At 27.2% G+C, this 21,667-nt stretch overlaps 1 protein-coding gene across 1 annotated transcript in view; it reads left to right on the forward strand.

Moving 5' to 3' along the window:
* The first annotated feature begins 1,181 nt into the window (after positions 1-1,181).
* LOC100207023 (peptidyl-prolyl cis-trans isomerase G) overlaps positions 1,182-21,667 on the forward strand; it is a 32,129-nt gene continuing 11,643 nt past the window's right edge. Inside the window, exons 1-11 of the mRNA XM_065809071.1 lie at positions 1,182-1,468; positions 2,559-2,633; positions 2,710-2,817; positions 3,927-3,971; positions 4,081-4,168; positions 4,389-4,418; positions 4,579-4,742; positions 7,948-8,044; positions 15,769-15,924; positions 16,005-16,053; positions 16,353-16,394. Of these exons, the coding sequence (XP_065665143.1) occupies positions 1,369-1,468; positions 2,559-2,633; positions 2,710-2,817; positions 3,927-3,971; positions 4,081-4,168; positions 4,389-4,418; positions 4,579-4,742; positions 7,948-8,044; positions 15,769-15,924; positions 16,005-16,053; positions 16,353-16,394 (954 nt within the window). The 5' untranslated portion in view covers positions 1,182-1,368. The remainder of the gene's footprint in view (positions 1,469-2,558; positions 2,634-2,709; positions 2,818-3,926; positions 3,972-4,080; positions 4,169-4,388; positions 4,419-4,578; positions 4,743-7,947; positions 8,045-15,768; positions 15,925-16,004; positions 16,054-16,352; positions 16,395-21,667) is intronic.

Below are 21,667 nucleotides of genomic sequence, written 5' to 3' on the forward strand. Positions count from 1 at the left end.
AGTTCTTTTAAACACCATCGTGTATTCCTGACAGTTTATCAGTTTATCAATAGAAAGTTGCCTTTATTCCATCGATTGTATTAATATATTTTTAATACCTGTAGCACCTCGGGAGGTTGCTTTTTAAAATTCTAAAGATGATTCTTTTATATTTACTTGAGATGGAATTCCATTGTCTTCATATTTAATTTCAACATATCTGTGGACTTCACTTAACATATCCTTCTTTGTTGAGTCAAACGTTATGTCTGACATGATAGAAAAAAATTAGGCAGATTTAATTTTTTCTGTTATTTCATCTTCTATCATACTTCCATGGCACTCGATCATTTTATTTTGTATCGTGCTACTTATATATTTAATTTCCCCTTTTGGTTTGTTTAATAAATGTTTTATAAAGGGATCATACTCTCTTAGAATAGAAGCAGTTTTTCGAAAATTTCCGTTATATGATTATTCTGATAATTCTTTATGACCGCGAAATCCCATGTTAGTTCTATTTATAATTATCATTGTTATGAATATTTATTTATTTATTTAATGAAGATGTAGATGGTTTATCATCAGTAGTTACTTCACTGTTATTAATTGAAGATTTATTTTCTGAAAAATTGCATCAATTTTTTGAATTTAATCTTGCTTTTTTTTGGCCCTTTTTCTCTTTGAAGATCCGGTTTCAAATTTTCTTTTTGTATACATTTTTCAGTTTCGCTTACGATATTTTGTAATACAGATATTAGAATGTTTTAAATTGTTTTCAGTGTTTTAGTGCAACAAACACTGTTTTTAATAAGTAAATTTTAATAAAATAAATATTAAAAAATTTATTATTTTTTAATTAAATAATTAAAATTAATATTGTTTGTAATTTAAATAATTTGTAAATACTGAAATATAAACTTTTTAGAAATATTTTATCAAATATTCAATTCAATATGTCTCAATTACTGTCTTCTTTGTATCTACGGCAAGATTTTTATTTTTTTCTTGTATATATATGTTGATTATTTATCGTTAAACAAAAGAAAAAAAAAAAAAAATAGGTACCTTTCTGCTAGAAGAACATAAAAAGAGAGGAGCATGTTACTTTAAATTTTTTAATAAGTTCAGAGACACTTATATTTGTACAGTTACATGTTTGTTACAGCACTGAATACCCTGAAGCGAAACTCTACGATGGCGCGAACAGCTCAGTTCTTCCCATAGTTACGCCTCTGTATATGCCTAAGTTATGAATGTTTAAAGCTTAAGTGACCGAACTTAAACGATTTTACGGTACGTAATATAGTCGATTTTTCACTTATTATTCACGCATGCGTCATTGCTTAAACACGAGATCTGTATTCAAAAGCTATCTTACATAAAAAAATGGGTGACGAAGAAAGCCTTCTGTTAAGGTATCCACCTCCACCTGCAAAAGGATACAGGCCAAGATGCTTCTTTGATATTCAAATAAACAAAGTGTCAGGTTAATTTAGTTTTTTGTATTTGTTTACCTGATTATTTAGTATTCAACATTTTCATGAGTTATATTAGAATATAGTCTCTTTATGTTAGAAATAGTTAATCAACTAACAGCGTCACCAATGACTTTAAAGATAAAGTTTATAATGGTTTTTATAATGTGGTTTTATTTAGAACCAAATTTATTTTTTATCTATAAAATGTAATAATTAGTATGTAATAAATATTGAGATATTAAAAGGAAGTTTTTATGTTGTTATTATTATTTTTTTTAATTGTTTTTGGTTAATTACTCTAAGAAGACCTTGCTATCTTGTTTACATTTTCCTTTAAATTGACCACTGTTTCAAACTCATTCCACTCTAGATTTTTTTGTATTTAATCATATCAAAAAAATCTGAACTAATTAATGATATCAATAAAATCTGAACTTTCTGCTTATTATCTATATGTTCAAAATGTATAAATTTTTTTCTACTAAAGTTTTAATAAAGTCAGTTATGATTTTAGTCAAAATATGTCATTTAGATTTTTTGATTATGAAAAAAAAAACTAAATTAACATCAGTGTAACCATATTTAAATTTAGAGTTTGCATTGTCTGAAAGCATCATATCTTTAACATCAATAAATTCTGCCTGCACTGCTGCTAGTAACAATTATTTGTTACATTCTTTTAGCTTCTAACATTTATTTCTAACAGTAAAAAAATTGTTATATTTGGGGTAATGGGGAAAACTCATACAAAGATTTTTTTTTTTAAAAAAAAGAGAATATATAGAAAAGAGAATAATAACAGTAATGTAAAACAATAAAGATAAAATAAGAGAGTTCTTACATAAATAAAAATTAAAAAAGTTCTTACATAAATAAGAATTGAGAGAGTTCTTAAATAAACGAAAATTAGGAGTTCTTACATAAAATCACTATATAGTTAGTTCAAGATCAGTTTAAGTATTAATTTTATTGGGTAAGCCAATATAAATAATAATTTTTATAGACTTATTGACTGTAATTTTTTTGTGAATAAGATTAGGTACTATTTAATTTTTTAATTTTTACTGAGGATTTCACTCAGCAAAAATTTCTTTTCAGCTGGCAGAATCGTGTTTGAATTGTTTGCAGATATATGTCCAAAAACCTGTGAAAATTTTAGAGCACTTTGTACAGGTACTTTAAATTTGTTTTTATTGTTAATTAAATGATTATTTCTGCAAAAAAAATATTTTTATTTGAATTATTATAGGTGAGAAAGGTGATGGGAAAACTACATTAAAACCCCTACATTACAAAAATACCATCATTCATAGAGTTGTTAAAGGATTTGTTATTCAAGGAGGAGACTTCAGCTCTGGTAACTTCAGTCAGCATGAATTATTTTTGAATGTGTTATGTGATATGTTTATTTTATGATTTTTTTAATATAAAGCTATAGCCCAATCCTATTTCATGCAGGGTGTTAGCCAGCCAAAAATATAGTAAAAGTTTTATTCCTGGCTAACACCCTGACATGTTATAAAAGTTTCATATTTTTCATCGCTTCCATAAATTACATATTTACCAAGTTTAATATTTTGTAACTTTTATTTTATTTGAATTATTTAATGTATATTTGATTTGTTATTTATTGCATTTTAACTATTTTTGCATCTTAAGTAAACTAAAAAATGTAAAAATAATAAGTTTTGAATTTTAATGAAAAAAAAACTTAAAAACTTAAAGAGATTCCTATGTAATAAACATTCTTTGTTCTTAATGAAAGAGCATTAAAAGATCTTTTTTTTTTTTTTAAATTACACTGGTAACTTGTTTATATTATTTAGTTAAAGTATTGTGACTATTATTTGATGTTTACTATGATTTTGTATACTATTTTAAATTTAGTAAGGTTAAGTGGTTTTTTAAATTTAATTTTAAAGTGATTAAAACATGTATATAATAAACTGTAACAAAAATTTCAATAAAATCTGCTATGCTATTTTTTAAATGAATAAAGAGTGATGTTTTTAATAGTTTCAAAATTTTGTAGTTTTAATATCAATAGTTTTAGGTTGGCACAAAATGGTTATTTAATTTTAACTTGTTTAGTTTTTTATATATTTTTCTTATTTTTATAACCTTAAAAGAAAGTTTTTTAAAGTAAAGTTTTTTAAAAATTAATTTCAACTGAAGATGACTAGTAGCAGTCAAAAGATCTTTGTTTTTTATGGTTATTTTAAATGGTTTTATAAAAGTTTGTCATAATTTAAAAATATTTATATAAGTATACATTTGTGTATTTATATGAATATTTTGAACTAATGCTCTTATATATTTGCTGTTTGTTTTAAAAACTGCAAATACTTATGCGTATATTTGCAGTTTTTGAGAAATGTCCTCTAAAACAAAAGTTTCATTTTTTTTTTTTAATTAATTTTCGTTATTTTATTTTCTTATTGATTATTTATACTTTTTAATTAACAGGTAATGGTACTGGTGGAGAATCTATTTATGGTGGTACCTTTAAAGGTTAAAAATATTTTTTGTGTATGTATGTGTGTATACTTATATAGATAGATGTGTATAGATAGAATATGACTATAGATATAGATTTTTATTTTATGTTTTGTTTTTCTAGATGAGAATTTTGAGATAATGCATAATCGGCCGTACCTTCTTTCAATGGCTAACCGTGGTCCAAACACAAATGGATCACAATTTTTTATGTATGTAAATGCCAAAACTAGAAGTTTATCATTAACTATTGGTTAATGAAACTATTCTTTAAGTATTTTTTTTTAAATCACACTTAAGGTTTGTATATCTTCAATTTGCTTTGTAAAGTGTTCGGTTTTACTATTTGCTTTTATATTTACTCTGCTGTATGCAGCCATCCTATGTTGTGGATCTCATCCCTCCTGTTTTTATATCTTTATTCATCTGTAGACTTTTGGCTCCTGCACCGCACTTGGACAAGTATGTACTTATAATTATATTTTATTGTATGTTTCAATTTATTTTTAATTCAATTATAAATTCTTTTTATTTATTAATGTCTGCATACTGTTTTTTGATTTGTTTTTTTGTTTTTCTAATGTTCGGTTTTCTTTAATGATTTTAATTTTCAAATGTTTAGCCTGCACACTGTTTTTGGGCATGTTTTATCCGGCAACGAGTTGATTCGTGAAATTGAAAGCCAAAAAACAAACAATAATCACAAGCCTTATGCCGATATAACAATCTCCCACTGTGGTGAACTAATTAAAAAATCAAAAACCAATTCCAAGTCAGTTAAGAAAGGTGAAATTTTTAGTATTTTTGTTTACTGATAGTTTAAAAAAATTAGTCTTAACTGTAGAAGCTCTTTGACTAAATATAATCTGCCTATAAATAAAATATTTAAATAAATAAAAAAAAGTGAACAATGAGTAAAACAGTACTAGGCTAACACTAAAATAGGTAAAATTTAAACAAGGGTATCTCCAAAAGAAAATACGTATCTTATTTTTTAGATAAAGTTTAAAACTTTTTCAAACTATCACTTTTTGTTAAATAATAGAAGAGCATCTAAAACATGTTTAAATTGGAATTTATAAATTTGCTAATAACTCAATTTTAAAAGAGAATTAAAATGCAATAAAAATTAAAATATAGTAAATGAGACTCTTTAGTCATTAACTCTTCTGTTAACCAAATTTAATTCAAGTTGCAAATTAAGTGATTGCCAATTTCAAAAATCTGGAAATATTTCTGGTCTTCAAATTCTAAGTTTATTAAAAACCGTAACACTGTTTTAATGAAATATAAAATTTATCATTTGCAAAAATTAATGAAAAAACAGAAAAACAAATTTACTTATGTAAAAATAATAGTAGTAAAAACTTACATTTTTTAATCTGTTATTTTTTTGAACACCAGTTAATTTAAGTACTACAAAATAAAATAAAAAGTAAGAGAAATAATTACTCAAGGTTCGAAAAATATGCACGTAATTTAGAAATCAACCAATCGTACTAAGCTTTATTGCGTGTTGTATGAAACATTAAAAACTGGTTTTTTGTTTAGGAGAAACTTGAAAGAATTATTAATTAAAATTTTAAATATTTTAAATTAGAAAATTAATTGATTATAAAATTGACGATAAAAAAAGATAAAATTTATTATTAGGGTTTTTTTACTTTGTTTTTTAAATAGCTATAAGTGCTTTAAATTAGTTTTTATTAGTTTTTTATTTCTCTTCGATTTTATATAAATATCTGTGTTAAAGAGTTTTTACTGGCAATTGTATTTGATTTATAAGAAAATATTAAATAAGATTTAATTAAAAATTTAAATAAAAGTATTTTATATCTTTTTGCTTCTTTTTTTTTTCAATTTAATATTAAATCACCGCTAAATTTCTTAACTGTCGTGATTTGCGATTTTTTCATTTCTAATATAACATTTTGTTATAACATTTATTTAAAAATAATTATTAATTTTAGTGATAAAAGCAGAGTTTACAGTTTTTAAAAGACTAAAAATTTAAAGACCAGAAGTATTTTCATATATCGCAATTCACAATCACTTAATTAAAGTCTTGCTATTATTGTTAATTCAAAGTTATTACTTATGGATTCCATGTATAACTAATAAACAACTAAGGTTTATATTCATCTATGGTCATGTTTGATAGAACATGACTATAGACGAATATAATATTTTTATAAAATTGCTAAGTATTTATGGAGCCAGAGCTCCATAAATATTAGGCAATTCTATAAACATACTTTTTTATTAAAATTCACTAAACGTTTTCTGCACTCCCTTAATTTTTTTTTTTTTTTTTAATTTTTTTTTTGTCGTTGTTTAAAGGGATCCCAAACCTCTGAGACATGTTGTGTTCATATTAACAAGAATAATAAAAAAACATTTGGGCTATTTTTGATTAAAACAAAAGAATAAATAAATACCAAGAAAAACAAAATTTTTTTATTTTAGTCAAAGCTCGCCCTCTCCGTTTTATTGTAGACCTAAAAGTCAGAATAATATACGCCGCAATATACAGACTTGATAATTTATTCAAACTCATTTTACTCCTAAGAGTTTCACTACATGACATTGATTTTTTTTTGTTCGCGTAAGAGATCGATTATGTAAACAAACAAAAAGTCTGATGATTCCATGAAAAGTCTCATGATTTCATGTACTAAAACTCTTCTGAAACGCGCTTGAATAAATTATCAAATCTGACACACAATCCTTGGAATCAGGGTCAGCATTCTGCAATGCCAACCTAAAAGTGTTTGAGGTCTGCAAAAAAATGCCAACCTCTTTTCTATGTTTTATGGTAAGACCTTTGTGTCAAATTTTTTTTTGTTTTTGCTGACCTCTAAAAGGTTGAGGTCGGCAAATTATTGCCAACTTCATTTAGCCTAAATCCTTTTTTATATATATATATATATTAAATGATATTTTGTATTTGTAAATAAGATACAAAAAACTCTTGTATGTATAAGAGTGCTCAAATAATAAACAAATAGGATTTATTTGTTTGATAGAGAATTATATAGATTTATAAACAAAGAAAATACAACTTTTTATGGTGCTAATAGCTTCATGCCTAAAGGCAATTATCAGCCATGTAATACAAAATCTAAAAACCGTTAAAATATAAAGTTACAGTGAAGTGTGCGCTGTTGCATAACAACAAACAACAACAACAAAAAATCTAAAAACAGCTGCCTAATCACCCCTATCAAACTTTGAAAGAAGAAATTTGCCTTTATGTCTACATTTAGAAACTATTTCATTATTTAATAAGTTATCATTGGTGTAAGATATTATGACATTTTATATAGACATAAGTTGCATCGTTTTACTGTGGGATTGTAAGATCTACAACAATTAAAAATTTTCCATTCAATTGTCGGGTTTACTCCACTTTCTTTTAACCTCCATACTTCCTTAGATAATTCAATATCGTTTTTATATTTTTCGATATGAAAAGATTTTGTATGGTTAGCGTATCTAAGTTTAAATGTTGTTTTACTAACTCCAAAATAAACTTTTTCATTCCTGTTCAGAGTGCCTGAGTATAAAGTAGCTTGATACACAATGTTATTTACAAGACATTGTTGATTTATAAGGTACTTGCTTCTAATAATACAATTGCAACGTTTATTTTTATTATATGAACTTTTACATTATTCTTAGCCATTGTTGCTGTCACCAATTCTTACTAGAATATTCAACTAAAAAATATGAATTGTTAATGTTGATTCTGAAAATATTTAAGATAAAAAACAATTGTGTACTAGCTATCATAACACTCACTGAGGAGGAGTGAGCACTAGTTTATATAGTTGATTTGTTAAATGTTAAGTTTAATAACATTATTTTCCAAAAAATAGAAATTGGAAAGTTCATTTATTTTTTATGATTTTTTAGTATAAATAAAAAATTATTATTTCAGATAGAAACTCTTTAAAATTTTACATTTTATCAGAGCTTCATTGTTTCTTAGTTGTTCAAAGGCATACTTCAAGTAGTTCATCCAGTTCTTCAGACAGTGAAGAAGAAAAGAAGAAAAAGTTGATTTCAGCAACTACCACTAGTGAGAAGTGAGATTTTTTTTCTCTTTAATTTCAATATATATATATAAATTTATATGTTAATATATATATATATATATATATATATATATATATATATATATATATATATATATATATATATATATATATATATATATATACCAACCAACCCTTGGAATTAGGGTTGGCATTCGGCAATGTCAACCTAACTGCCGACTCAAAAGGGTCAGCAAAAAATTGCCAACCTCATTTCTATGTTTTATATAAGACCTTTTTATCAAATTTGTTTTGCCGACCTCTAAAAGATTGAGGGCGGAAAATTATTGTCAACCTTATTTTTTCCTAATTCTGAGAGTTGTGTGTGTGTAAAAAACTATAATCTGTATGAATGAGGAAAACATGAATACCTATCTTCTTAAGTATTGTCTTTGAGATTTAAAAAAAAAACTACATCTATTAAAGCTTTTAGAGCCTTGTGGAACAGTTACAGTAAAAGGATGCCACTTTGCTAAATAATGAGTCACATAAGCTTATGTTTCTGTAGAACAAGAGTTTTGAGTTAAAATAAATTGAGTTTTAAAGATTGAACAAGAGATATTCGAGTGGTATTTATCGCTTGAGCAGTGACCGTGGTAGTAGTTGTAGGAAATAGAAAAAAATGCAACCATATGACAAATAAGACAGAGGCACAAGCTTGGGAACTAGAGCAGGTCCAACTACATTTACAATGTGTTTTTGGATTATGTTTAAAATGAGAAGTAAGAAGAAAACAGGTGCACCGTGTTGTTTTAAAAGAGAAATCACATTGAAGATTGGTTGCCTTTTTAAGTAATTAAAATCTGATAACATTTTGACTGAAGTATAAAGTTGTCTCATCTAGCAAGTAGAGTCACTAAATAAAATTAGGGTAAAGAATAAAAATGTAGTAAAAAAGTAAAAATATGGGGTAAGATTATTAGGAAGATCACTAATAATAAACAACAGTGAAGATCATCCAGTGTTCGTCGTCCTAGGCAGGAAATAATGTAACAGCAAGTCAAAATCTATCCCAACCTATTGATAAAAGGGAGTGCAAGTTCTACAAAGGAGTCCTACAAAAAAATTTCTGTTTACTTCAAACACTTTTGCCTAGAAAGTTTTCTACAAGTCAGTTCCAGATGTAAACAACTGTTAAAGACAAATATTTTTATCAAGATCTCAAACTGAGAATCTTTAAGAACTCAACTGAGAATCTTTAAGCTGGGTGTATTTTAAGTCAGAGTTACATGGCAGAAAGACATCTGTAAGGTTATGTGTGATTACATGTTATCAGTACCTGGATGATCATGATAATCTTAATCCTGGCCTGAAATATTTAGTTTTATATTGATTATTCTTATAATCTGTTAATAATTTATAAAGTTTTTTAAATTTTTTATTGGAAGAGCAGTAATTATATAAATTTTTTTTATAAAGTTAGAAGTTATTTTTTATCAGGTCATTTTAATATTTATTAGGTACATTTGATTTAGTGTCAGGTGAGGTTATCCTGTTACTGGTAACATGTAACCCAAAACAATCTGCTTCATGTACTGCTGCCTTGTAGGATACGTCTTTTTAGGTAAAGTCTAGAAGATGCCAACTCTGACTTAAAACACCCCCTGCCTTGGGGCTCTTGGTTGAGTAAAGGTTAGAGATAGTATCTCAATAAAAATACTCATCTTGGGCTGATGTTAAATGCATCTGGCTACTGTCTTGTAGAAGGCCTCCTAGGCAATGACTTAAGGGGTAAACAGGCTTGGTCGGGAAGTGGGAGCAATTGCTCTCGATAACTGACCGCAGGAATGAAATTTAGTTACAAAAAACTGGCCAGATTTTTAAGTTGTTTTGAGAACATTTCAAAAAACAAAACAAAAATGATTGGACTGATGAGTGACAATTACAAAAAAAAAAAACTAGAAAAAGAAAATAACTTATAACGCTAAAAAACTTGAAGCAAAATAAATTACGTTTATAGAAAATATTTTCAAAACATCGCTCTTTTATAAATTTTAATAAAGAAGGGTTGGGGTTAAAGGGGACTATAGCCCTGTGCCCCGCAATGTTAGGGGCCCCGTAATAGTCAAGAAGACTTTTTTTTTTTTACCCTTTTTATGCTGTGGCACATTTAAAGGCCTCCAATATGAAAATAGTCCCTGTCTTCATAAAGTCTAACAAGATTCTAATAAAACACAAGCTTTAGTTTTATTTAAGCTAAATTATTTTATAAATAAAAAAGTTAATTTTTTTAATAACAATTTTATGTTTCACATGGAAATTTTGACATATTTGAAACAATTCTTCTTAGTAAGATGAACAGGGTTTCAAATAATTAAATGTTACTGTAGAAATAATTAAATGTTACTGTAGAAATTAAGTTAAATAGAAATCAATTAAAAAGTATTTTATGAAGAGGAAATGGCATTGCTTCACAATATCGCTGATGATGTTTAGTGAGTGGGCTTTTTAATTTTAATTAGTATTTAAAACAGAAAAAAAGCAACTTTAAGTATAACAAGTTTGTAAGAATGTCAACTGAAACAAAAATATTTAGAGCTACTAAACCAATATCTAAAAACTCAAAAACTTTTCTTTATATCTAATAACTTTTTATATATATATTATATATATATATATATATATATATATATATATATATATATATATATATATATATATATATATATATATATATTATATATATATATATATATATATATATATATATATTTATATATATTTATATATATATAACTTTATATATATATAACATTTCTTTCATAACTAACATAACTAACATAACTTTCTATATATATAACATTTCTATATATATAACTATATATATTTCTTTATATATAACTTTATATAAAAATATATTTCTTTATATAAAAATAAATCGTAAAAATTGCTTTAAACCATTAGAATAAAAAACAGATACACATAGTTACATTTACATAAAAAATATATATTTAAAATATTTATTTTTGTAAACAAATAATATTAGTTTAAAAGATTTACGAGAATAAGCCATAGTATTAAAGTATTATTTCGTTTGATATATAATCTTTAAAGAATTTATGCTAGAAATATCAACAAATTTCAAATAATACAATTTTTAAAACAATCTAACAAAAAACTCTAGAACTTTAATTAGTCAGTGTATTTTTTGAACCAATAAAATTATTTTGTTCGTAGATTCCGCGGGTTTTCAGTGTTAGCGAATATTCTTTTTATTCTTTCGCACTAAGATGTTTTGAGAACATTCAAGTTTATTTATGTTTCCATTTATGTCTATAAAAAAAAATAATTGTTTTAAAGCCTCTCATTTACTATTAATAAAATCTAAGCCTTATGGCTTAGATTTTATTAATAGTAACGAGGCAATTGGTTGGGCTATAAAACAGTGTACTGAACACTATCTATGCTTTGAATCAAGTTCTTTAACAAATTTAAAAATGAATAAAGTACCAAAAACTATAAAACACAAAAAACCATCATCATCACCAAGTTCACTAAACCTATCATTTACTAATAGTCTTATCTCTTGCAAAGTTCACCAGACCTACTTGCTCTTTGTGAGACTAATTTGAGTTCAGCTGTTGAGTCTTGTGATCTTAGTGTTGATGGTTATCTTCCTTTAATTCGTAAAGACTCCAATAGTCACATGCTTGGCCTGGGCATTTGCATTCGTAAGAATTCATTCATTTGTCCGAAAACTAGGTTTGAATCCATAGACTATTCTTTAATGTGCTTTAGTTTAGCACCACTTCACTCTATCGCCTTTCTCTTTGTTCTATATCGCTCTCCTTTATCTCAAGACTGCATTCAAGTGACTCTACAGGCATTAAAGCCCACAACTTTTGCCTTTCTCAATCCCTAACTAAATAAATAACCTAACAAATAGTCAACTTTCCAACTCTCTTTCCAGACAACCCTATTCATTTACCTTCTGTACTTGACTTATGTCTTTTTTCTGATCCTAGTCAGTGCTCAGTTTTCCACATTCACCCTTCCCTGCTTCTGATCACAGTTTGATCTTTCTAAAACTAATATCTCATACTTCCAATTATCTGAATCCCCTTATCATCATACCTCTTACAAGTACCTGAAAGCTGACTGAGACTCTTTCCGTGATTTTCTTTGTGATGGCTCTTGGGTAGAAATCTTTCGTCTTCCTGTTGACAATTGATTCCAGGTCAAACCTAACTTTTCTCCATGGTTTTCGTCACATTGTGCTGCTGCTATTGCCAATCAAAACCGTTATTTCCATATCTATCAGCAAAACAATTCTCCAGAAAACAGGCGTCTGTTTATTACTGCTAGAAACCATTGTAAAAAGCTTTTGTCTAACGCCAAAGCCCGCCATTCTTATGTCATGAAATCTCGTATTTCATCACAAAAATTAGGCTTTCATGACTTCTGGAGAATCTTTAATAGTATCAATAATAAGAGCAAATCTGTAATTCTAAAGACAAAGCTGAATAGTTTGCTAAGAACTTTTCATCAATATCATCTCTTGATTCCACTAGTTGCTTTCTACCTGAGATAGCCGTCAAACAGGTTGATCCATTTCTTGACATTCGTATCACTCCAGCTTCTGTATTTAAAGTGATTTCCTGCTTAGACTCTTCTACAGCTTGTGGCCCAGACAACACACCTGTTATAGTCCTGCAGAAGTGTTCTCCGAAGCTGTCGTCTATACTCTCAAAACTATTCAGCAAGTGCTTATCAGAGTCTTGTTTTCCAGCCTGCTGTAAAACAGCATCTGTTTCCCTATTTTCAAAGATTCTGGAGAGCAATCTGATTCATCTAACTACGATCTCATTAGTCTTCTTCCTATCATAAGCAAGGTTTTTGAATCTTTAATTAACAAACACTTAATTTCTTATCTTGAATCTATAATCTCACATCTAAGGTGGCATTGTTCGCTGATGATACTACCATTTATTCTTGTCATGATAAGAAGCTAACACTCTCTGACTGCTTGGAGGGGGCATTTGAGCTTGAAAAGGATCTTACTTCTGTTACAGTATGGGGCTCACAATTGCTGGTTAACTTTAATTTGGATAAAATTTAATTTTTTTCAGTCAATTGTTATTCTAATAATTTAGATCTTCCTATATTTATGAGCGGTACTGTACTTGATGAGTCATCTTCCCTTCATCTTCTAGGTTTAAATCTTTCTTGGAAACCATATATCAAATCCGTTGCAAATTTAGCGTCTGTTATGGTTGCATCTCTTTATCAAGCTCAACACTTTCTTACTCCGAATTCTATTCTCTATCTCTATAAATTTTAAATCGGGCCTTGTATGGAATACTGTTGCCATATCTGTGGTGGATTTTTTAATGATGCCCTTTCTCTTTTGGACAAGGTGCATCTTACTTTCCTGATTCATATAATTTGCGATCTTTTAATTTGTCTGTCAATCGTTACCTTGCTCTACAATCTTCATCTTTTCTCTTCCAGTAACTTCCAACTCTAATTAGTGGTTGCTTGCAGCCTTGTTAGAAGTGAAGAAGTTGGAAAAAAAATGTAGTATTTGTTAGCAAAAAAGTTATAAAAACAAAACAATAAACTTAAAACTGCAATAGTAAGAACATAATTGTCACTGTGTTATAAAAATTATATCACTATCATAGTGTTATTACTTTTATAATTTCAAAGAACACTATAAAATTATTATAAATGAAATATCATTTCAATAAGTAATCCCAAATTTTATTTGAAGTAGAAATTCATCTAGAAAAGATAAAATGAATATTTAAACAATGTTAAAACCTTGAGGAACTTTTTCTAATACATAGTTTATAAACAATAATACTTATTGTGCAGAAAAACTATACATTTAAAAAACAACTAATAAAAAGTTTTTATATCCATTCTTTTTTTTCTAGATGCATTTCTACTTCAATAAAAATTTTGAATTATGTTGTTTAAACAAGCAATGAATAATAAATTTTTTTTGTTTTTTTTTTTGTGACTTTTCATATCTAAAAAAAAAACTTATCTCAGCTTCTATAAATTATTTTTGATAAATTTGACAAGACTTATCTGGGTATAAGTGAAATAGAGTTTAATTATTAAATTAAAATTGACAGGATTTATCTGCGTATATGTGAAATAGAATTTAATTAATACATCAATTGTTTAAAGAATTACAAAATTATCTTTAAATTTCTTAAGTGCAAACAAGTAGCTTTTACTATAGATCTAAAAATAATTATAGGTTTTAACTAGGTCACAGACTTATTTAATATCTTGCATGCAAAGTTTATTTAAAACATAGCTCAAACTCTTTGCTTTGAGAAAATTATGTTTTAAGCATTACCGTAAGAAGATTTTTAATGTTTCCGCATTAAGAAATCTAAAAATGTAAAAACAAATTTTTTATATTAAAAATCTTGATCAGTACTAATCAAGTCTGCACAAAAACTCTAAATTTGAGGTATGTCAATATGTAAGGTTATTTTGGATCTTGATTTATAAACTAATTAGTTAGATTTACACAACTATAATAATTATTTTTATACTGCAAGGCAGGGCTGTAGAGACAGAGTCATGACATTTGTAGTGAAGTTAAAGTGGCTAAACAAATTGTGACTCTTGGTATTGCATTTGCATGTACAAAATATTTGACCTTCAAAGAATTTTTCATATATTTAGCACACAAAAAAATTTCAATCATTGCGTAATATTTTTTAAAAAATTCTTTGCTTTTGAGTCAGAGTGGTACTCTGAAAATTCCAATGATTGGGGTCAGAATTGGTGCTTTTTTTACTACTCTACACCCCTGTTGCAAGGTATAGAATATTTGTTTATATATTAAAATAACTTTTATGGTCAATTATTATAAATTCTAGGATCTTCACCTACCTTAGAGATTGCCAATAACAATACAGCACTAATCTATTATAGAGAGTTTTAAACCATGTTTCATAAAAATGAAAATGTGTTTCGATTTATAAGAATATATGTTATTGTAAACTCTTATATTTAAAAAAAAAAAATTTTCTTATATTATTAACAGGATGACTTAATAAGTGCAAACTGTCATATGTGTGAAGCAGTTACAAAAACTGGCATAAGTATACCAAAAGAGTTTGCAAACATTGACATAAGTGCGTCAAATAAAATTGCAAAAACTGGCACAAGTGCGAATTAGCATAAGTGCAAAATGCCAATTTGCACTTATGCTAATCTTTGCAAATTTATTTGGCGCCTGTATGCCAGTTGGCACTGAAATTTATGCTTGTTCAGCTTCCTGTTTTTATATAGATCACATACTAATTTTATATTCTGTATGCATACCAAGTTTATGTAAAACAAATGTACAGATAGATAAGTGATTTTACTATTTTTACACGTGTATATTTTATTCTAAACTATATTACTGCTATATACTATTTTCAATAAGACGTTTTATTAAAAGACTATAAATTTTTAAAAATAACAAAACAAATTTAAATGTCTTAGTTAAAAATATTTTAAACTTGTTTATTTGATACTTTGAAAACCTTTTTCCCCATCATTTGTTTAACTTGAATAACCCTTTTCCCCATTCCTGTATACTTTATAGAAGCCTTTTAATAATTTTAGCTGTTTGTAATTTGATTTATATATAAATGCAAATCTTATCCAAAAAATAATTATATGTATTTTATAAATTATTAAATAATATACAAAATTTAATTAGAGTGATTAAGAATTAAGATTTAAATCTATAATTATAGACCTAATAGTGCTAATGAAGTTCGTGATCTAAAGGAGTTGGTTTTAAAAGAAAATGGGCAAATGGATTTAAATTATGTTCCTGCTGTTCCGAATTCCTTTCTTTTGAGGCGAAGCAAAACACCTTCTCCTGTAAGAGAGCGCAGAGAGAAAGAAGGGTTAGATTAGTTAATATGCATTTGAAATTGTAAAAGGTATACTTCTTTTTCTATTTTACTCTATTATCTTCTATTATTAGACTCCATTCAAGACAAAACAATCTTCAGCTTCGTACTCGGATTAATATGGTTTGCATTTTATTTGTTCCTTTTTATTTTATTTTTTTTGGATTTATTTATTTGTTTTGAAATATAAATTTATGATGAAAGTTTTTATTGTTGGTAAGCAAAGTGCACATAAGTTTGCAATTTAAATAGCTTTTTTTGTTTTAAGTAATATTTTTGCCTTTAAAGTTGTATGTAGTTTCTATGCAGTGAAAGCATTAAAATTTTTAAAATTCAATTAATTTATAATACTCTCATTAAGTAAATAAGTCATAAGTATTTTATATGTTTCAAAAAAATTTATACCAAGATTTTTTTTAAAGGTTTCTAAGTCTGGTAAAAAATTAAGAGGACGCGGTGTTATGGTAAGTCGAATTTTTTATTCTGAATTTAATCTTGGTACTTAGTACATTAATCAGAAATCTCATGTGTGTTTGTGTGTGTATATATATAAACAAGTTTATTAGTTTTTCTTATTTATCTGCATGTGTTTAATATATATCTCCAATTTTTAGTTAATTACTGTTTATTTTATTTTCTATATTAAATAAGTTTCATATTGACACTTTATTCTATTTTTCTTTTCTCAGCGATTTTATATTTAGACTTAAGTCATAATTATGTTTCAATAATTTTAAAAGTATTTTATAGTTTTTACTATAATAATATAAAATGCATAAACAAGGTTAACCTAACCCCAACCACATATGCATGTTGATATATGCAGAATTAGGATTAGGAAAGGAAATAATGTGTGCAATGTCCAAGCTGTCCTTAAAAATTGCTGCATTTTTTGAGATGAAATAAGAGTATGAATTATTATTGCCCCCATCTCTAAAAAATTGTTTACATAAGTGCAAAATTTAATTATTTTTATTATTTTATATATACAGTGTTCCCACTTCTTCTTAAAAACCTTAAATATCCTTAAAAAATAAAAACCTCATTAAAAGTTCTTAAATAACCTTAACCTAAAAAGTTAAAATTTGACTGCTTTCTTTAACTTCTTAATTTTTTTTAATGATTATTTTTTTAATCATCTAGAAAAATTTATTAAAGTGAATAGATTACACTGGTCAACAACAACAAAACATTTCTGGTGCCAAGGAAACGATTTGTTTTTTGTATAACATTTCTCATTTTGATTTCAAATATGCAACTCGTTTTTCACGTGAAGTTGTAAAGATATTTGGGTTCAATATAATTTGGGATTTATATATATATTTATATATATATATATATATATATATATATATATATATATATATATATATATATATATATATTAATTAGAAATTAGAAATTTTCTGAGGTTTTATTACACAACTTTTAAAATTAAAAAAAAAAAAGTAATTTTAAGTATATAAAAGACACAGTATATATAAAACATGTTTTAAAGTTTTATATATATATATATATATATATATATATATATATATATATATATATATATATAATCTTTAAAACATGTTTTTTTTATCCTGTCTTTTATATACTTAAAATTTTTTTTTTTTTTTTTTTTTTTTTTTAATTTGAAAAGTTGTGTAATAAAACCTCAGAAAATTTCTAAGCTTTATTTTTTAAAAAAAATTTGAAAAAATAGTTGACAATTTATTTTAGTTTCAATGTTTCAATAAACTACTCATTATCAAGATTAATTTAACCATTTAAGAGTAGCAAGAGCCTTTTTTTTATTTTAAAAGCTTAATGAACCTTTTAGCCAAATTTTGCAAAAATTAAGTTTTTGTTTTCCGATTGAGATATTGTAGACTTAATATTACCCTTTTATATATCCTTGTTTAAGTTCTAAAGTGTAAATTTTTTGAATTGCCTCAGCATTTTTTAGAGGTTGATACTGCAACTGCAAAATGCTCTTTTATTAAAATGTTCTTCAAGAATCAGTAGTAATCTTTCTAGAAAAGGTGTCGCACTTATCCATTCGGATACAAATTGTAATTAATAACACTTTTTTGTCAACTGCTTAACCATGACTATCAGTTTTATAAGTAGAACACTCATACAGTGTGAAGAAATCTTTATAATAAGGCGATTGTGAGTTATATCAAAAGCTTTGGCACAATCTGTTGATTACTTCTGCACTGTACAGTTTCACCACTAAGTTTATTCTTTGAAATTGTCACAGGCTTTAAGTAGGTTACTGACGCAACCTTGTTTATAAACAAATCTATGTTGTGATTTGGAATAAGTCCATGTTTTGTGCAAAATGTTATATGATGGTGTAGAAATCTCCTAAAAATTTGACTTGGCACTGATGTGAGAGAGACCAACATTAATAGAGAGTTTGTTTATTATCTTTTTTGAAGATTAGCGTGACATTTGAGCGCTTCCAGTTATCAGGGAGAGTACATTTGAAGAAGTGCTTATATGTCAATATGGGTAGGGCAGCAAATTTTCTAAATACTCAGGGATTTATACCATCATATCCCATTGATTTTGTCTTGACTAGATTTGCTAATTTATCTATTACTGTTGGTTGTGCAATTAAGTTTAATGTTTTGTTAACATATCATTCAAATTCTGCATGACTTACAAAATTTAATAATGGATTTGCAGGTAAAAATTATGTAAAAACTAAATAAAATATTTATTCAGAACATGGCAAATCAAATTGTAATCAGTAGTTGTTGAGTGAATGAGATCATAAACTTACAGTTTGCTACAGGAATAAACTGTAGCAAATAGTAAGTTCATGTATTGTGTTAAGGATCAGATTTAGATGATTGTGCTATTTTATAAAAACAAAGCATAACTGATTTGACTACTCTAACTACATGTTTACATTTTTCTTAGTGTTGCATTTGATTTCACTGTGAGTAGATATGCCTGCATGTATGTAGGTCATACTTTGCATTCGGTTTTGACTGCTGGTGTGCCCACATTACTTTTTTATGTTAAAATGTTTGTAGTTATAATATTCTTTTTGTCTTGTTGATGAACAATTGAGGCGTTGCAAACGAAAGGGGCACACCAACCAATTTTCGAAAATCGGTTTTCTTTAACCATTTTTTACTTTAGTCTGTCATCTACAATATAACACAAGATTAACGTGTCAGTGGGCCTCTTTCTGACTGAAAATCCCTTGTTATTTACACGTGATAAAATCTGAAGAAACACACTTTGTAACGAGTAAAACGTTTGCCCGAAAGAGGCACAGCAACCAAGCGTTAAGCTCGGGGAACCAATCAGAGCCGAGACTCGCGCAAGCTCACTAATAGCGGGTGTCAATTTGGTATTTAAATATTAAAATACATCTTCAATGTAATTAACTAGTGGGCTTTAAACAATCTTAAGTGAAAATGCTATTATTATTGATTGGCATTTTCCTAATTGTGTAAATTATTTGCCTAGATAATTGTGAGTGATTCGGATAATGAAGTGCAGTCTGGTCCATCTGGATATGCTCATAAAAGAACAAAGAATATTGAATTGTGGAAAGATTCAGTTAAAAAAATGAAAAGAAATACGGGACAAGCCTATACCAGTCACAAATCTGGAAAAGATGTTGCAGCACGTTCAATAGGGCCACCGTGTTCGTGTGGGTGTTTCACAAAAATTGGCATTGATAAAATTCAAATACTTTTTGACAATTTTTGGAAGATAGGCAATTTTAATGACCAGAATGCTTATCTTAGTAAGTTATTAAAAAGTGATCCAGGACGTTCCCGTATCACTCAGCGACCTAGTAAGAAACTTAGAACTGTTCATTATAAAGTTTTGTATGACAACACCAAACACATTGTGTGTCGAAGTGCATTTATTAGTATATTTGGCATTAGTATTAAGCGAAACAGAACTGTGCGAACTGTGCGAAACAGAACTGAAAAAGACAAACGAGGCAACCGTAAACCAATTACTAGAATTTCAGACAAATGTGCTAATTTTGTATGTGAGCACATAAATGCATTGCCAAAATTATCACGCCATTATAGTAGAGCAAAGAGTCCGAATTGTAAGTACTTACCAACAGGTATGAACATTAACGCTGTTTATGAGAAGTATTTAGAGTGGATGCATGAAAATCATGCTGATAGTGAAATTGCAACAAAATGGTTTTATAGAAAAAATTTTAATACTGAATTTAATCTGGGGTTTGAACCACCCAAAAGTGATACATGTAATTTTTGTGACAAAACTGAAATAGAGTTGAAAAAAGAGGATAATGCAGGAAACCAGGCTTGTATTTCAGAGTTAAAGCTTAATCAGGCTGTACATAAAAAGCGTGCAAAAACAGTTCAAGATAAACTGTCTTCTTTTAAAAATAATGATGATGCAACCTTAGCTGCAATTTGTTTTGATTTGCAACAAGCTATGCCTACACTAAAGCTTACCACAAATGTTCAGTTTTATAAAAGAAAGATATGAACATACAATTTTGGCATTCATAACATTAAAACCGGAAACTCTTGCATGTACGAGTGGAATGAGACAACAGGCAAATGGGGTTCTGCAGAAATAGCAAGTTGCTTGCAAAGGTACTTTAATGACGAGCTCAATTTATCGCAAATAAAAAAATTAGTTATGTTTAGCGATAACTGTGGAGGCCAAAATAAAAACGTGAATGTGGTACTTTCTTGTTTATAAAAAATACATGATGAATCATTCAAAAGTCATTACTTCATGATACCCGGACATTCGTACTTGCCATATGATCGAGACTTAAAAAGAAATTAAAAGGTGTTAAAGTGTTTTCCCAAGACAACTAAATTGAACTTATTAAATTTTCAAAAATAAGAATCCCTTTCAAAGTTGTAAAAATGGAAATTACTGATTTCTTAGATTTTGGACTAATGCAAAATATGATTTCGAAAAGGACCCTTCAGAATGTCAGCTTTAAAGACATCCGTGTATTTTCATTTTCAAATGAATACAAACAAGGGTATTGTTAAACCCAACTATAATAAAAACTGTAAAAGGACAGGTCAAAGCAATATAATGCTGAAATATTTGATCTCTCCAAAATTGTACTTCCAGTGAAATATGGGTCGCATGTACATTTATCAGCAGAAAAACTGGCTGATGTAAAAAGTCTTTTTAATGTAAATGCCTGTGCACCATAAGGAATTTTTCAACATAGCAACGCATGATTATGAAGAAGTTCATCTTGAAAATGATGACGTGGGCGATGAAGATCATCTTGACTTTTAAATGCTTGATTGCTAGCCTATGTGCTCTATTGTTACTAAACCATAAGTTTATTTACAATTTGTTAAACTAATGTAAATGAACTTATGGTTTGAAAACTAATTAAAAAATAGTCCAAAAGAACTATTTTGTAATTAGTTTCCAAGGGATTTTTTTTTAATTTTTTTTCCTTTATCATGCCCCTATTGCAGATAAAAGTTAGATAAATTAAAATGTAGAAGAAAATTATGTGAAATGGATTTAAATGATATTCTTGATGTTACTTTATTGCAGTCAGAAGGACTTATTTTTGAAACTCGTTTTCAAGGAACTTTTTTTTAAATGCTTATTTGCTTCATGCTCTATAACTGAGAAAAAAAACAAAGTTTTCATGTAGCTATGTAAATTTCTTGCTAATATTGTTTAATTATTACACAAATATGCATACCATGAGTTTCTTTATCATTTTTTTTGTATTATGTATTTGGATTGCACT

The sequence above is a fragment of the Hydra vulgaris genome, chromosome 11, assembly GCF_038396675.1.
Source record: "Hydra vulgaris chromosome 11, alternate assembly HydraT2T_AEP".
Lineage (NCBI taxonomy): Eukaryota > Metazoa > Cnidaria > Hydrozoa > Anthoathecata > Hydridae > Hydra > Hydra vulgaris.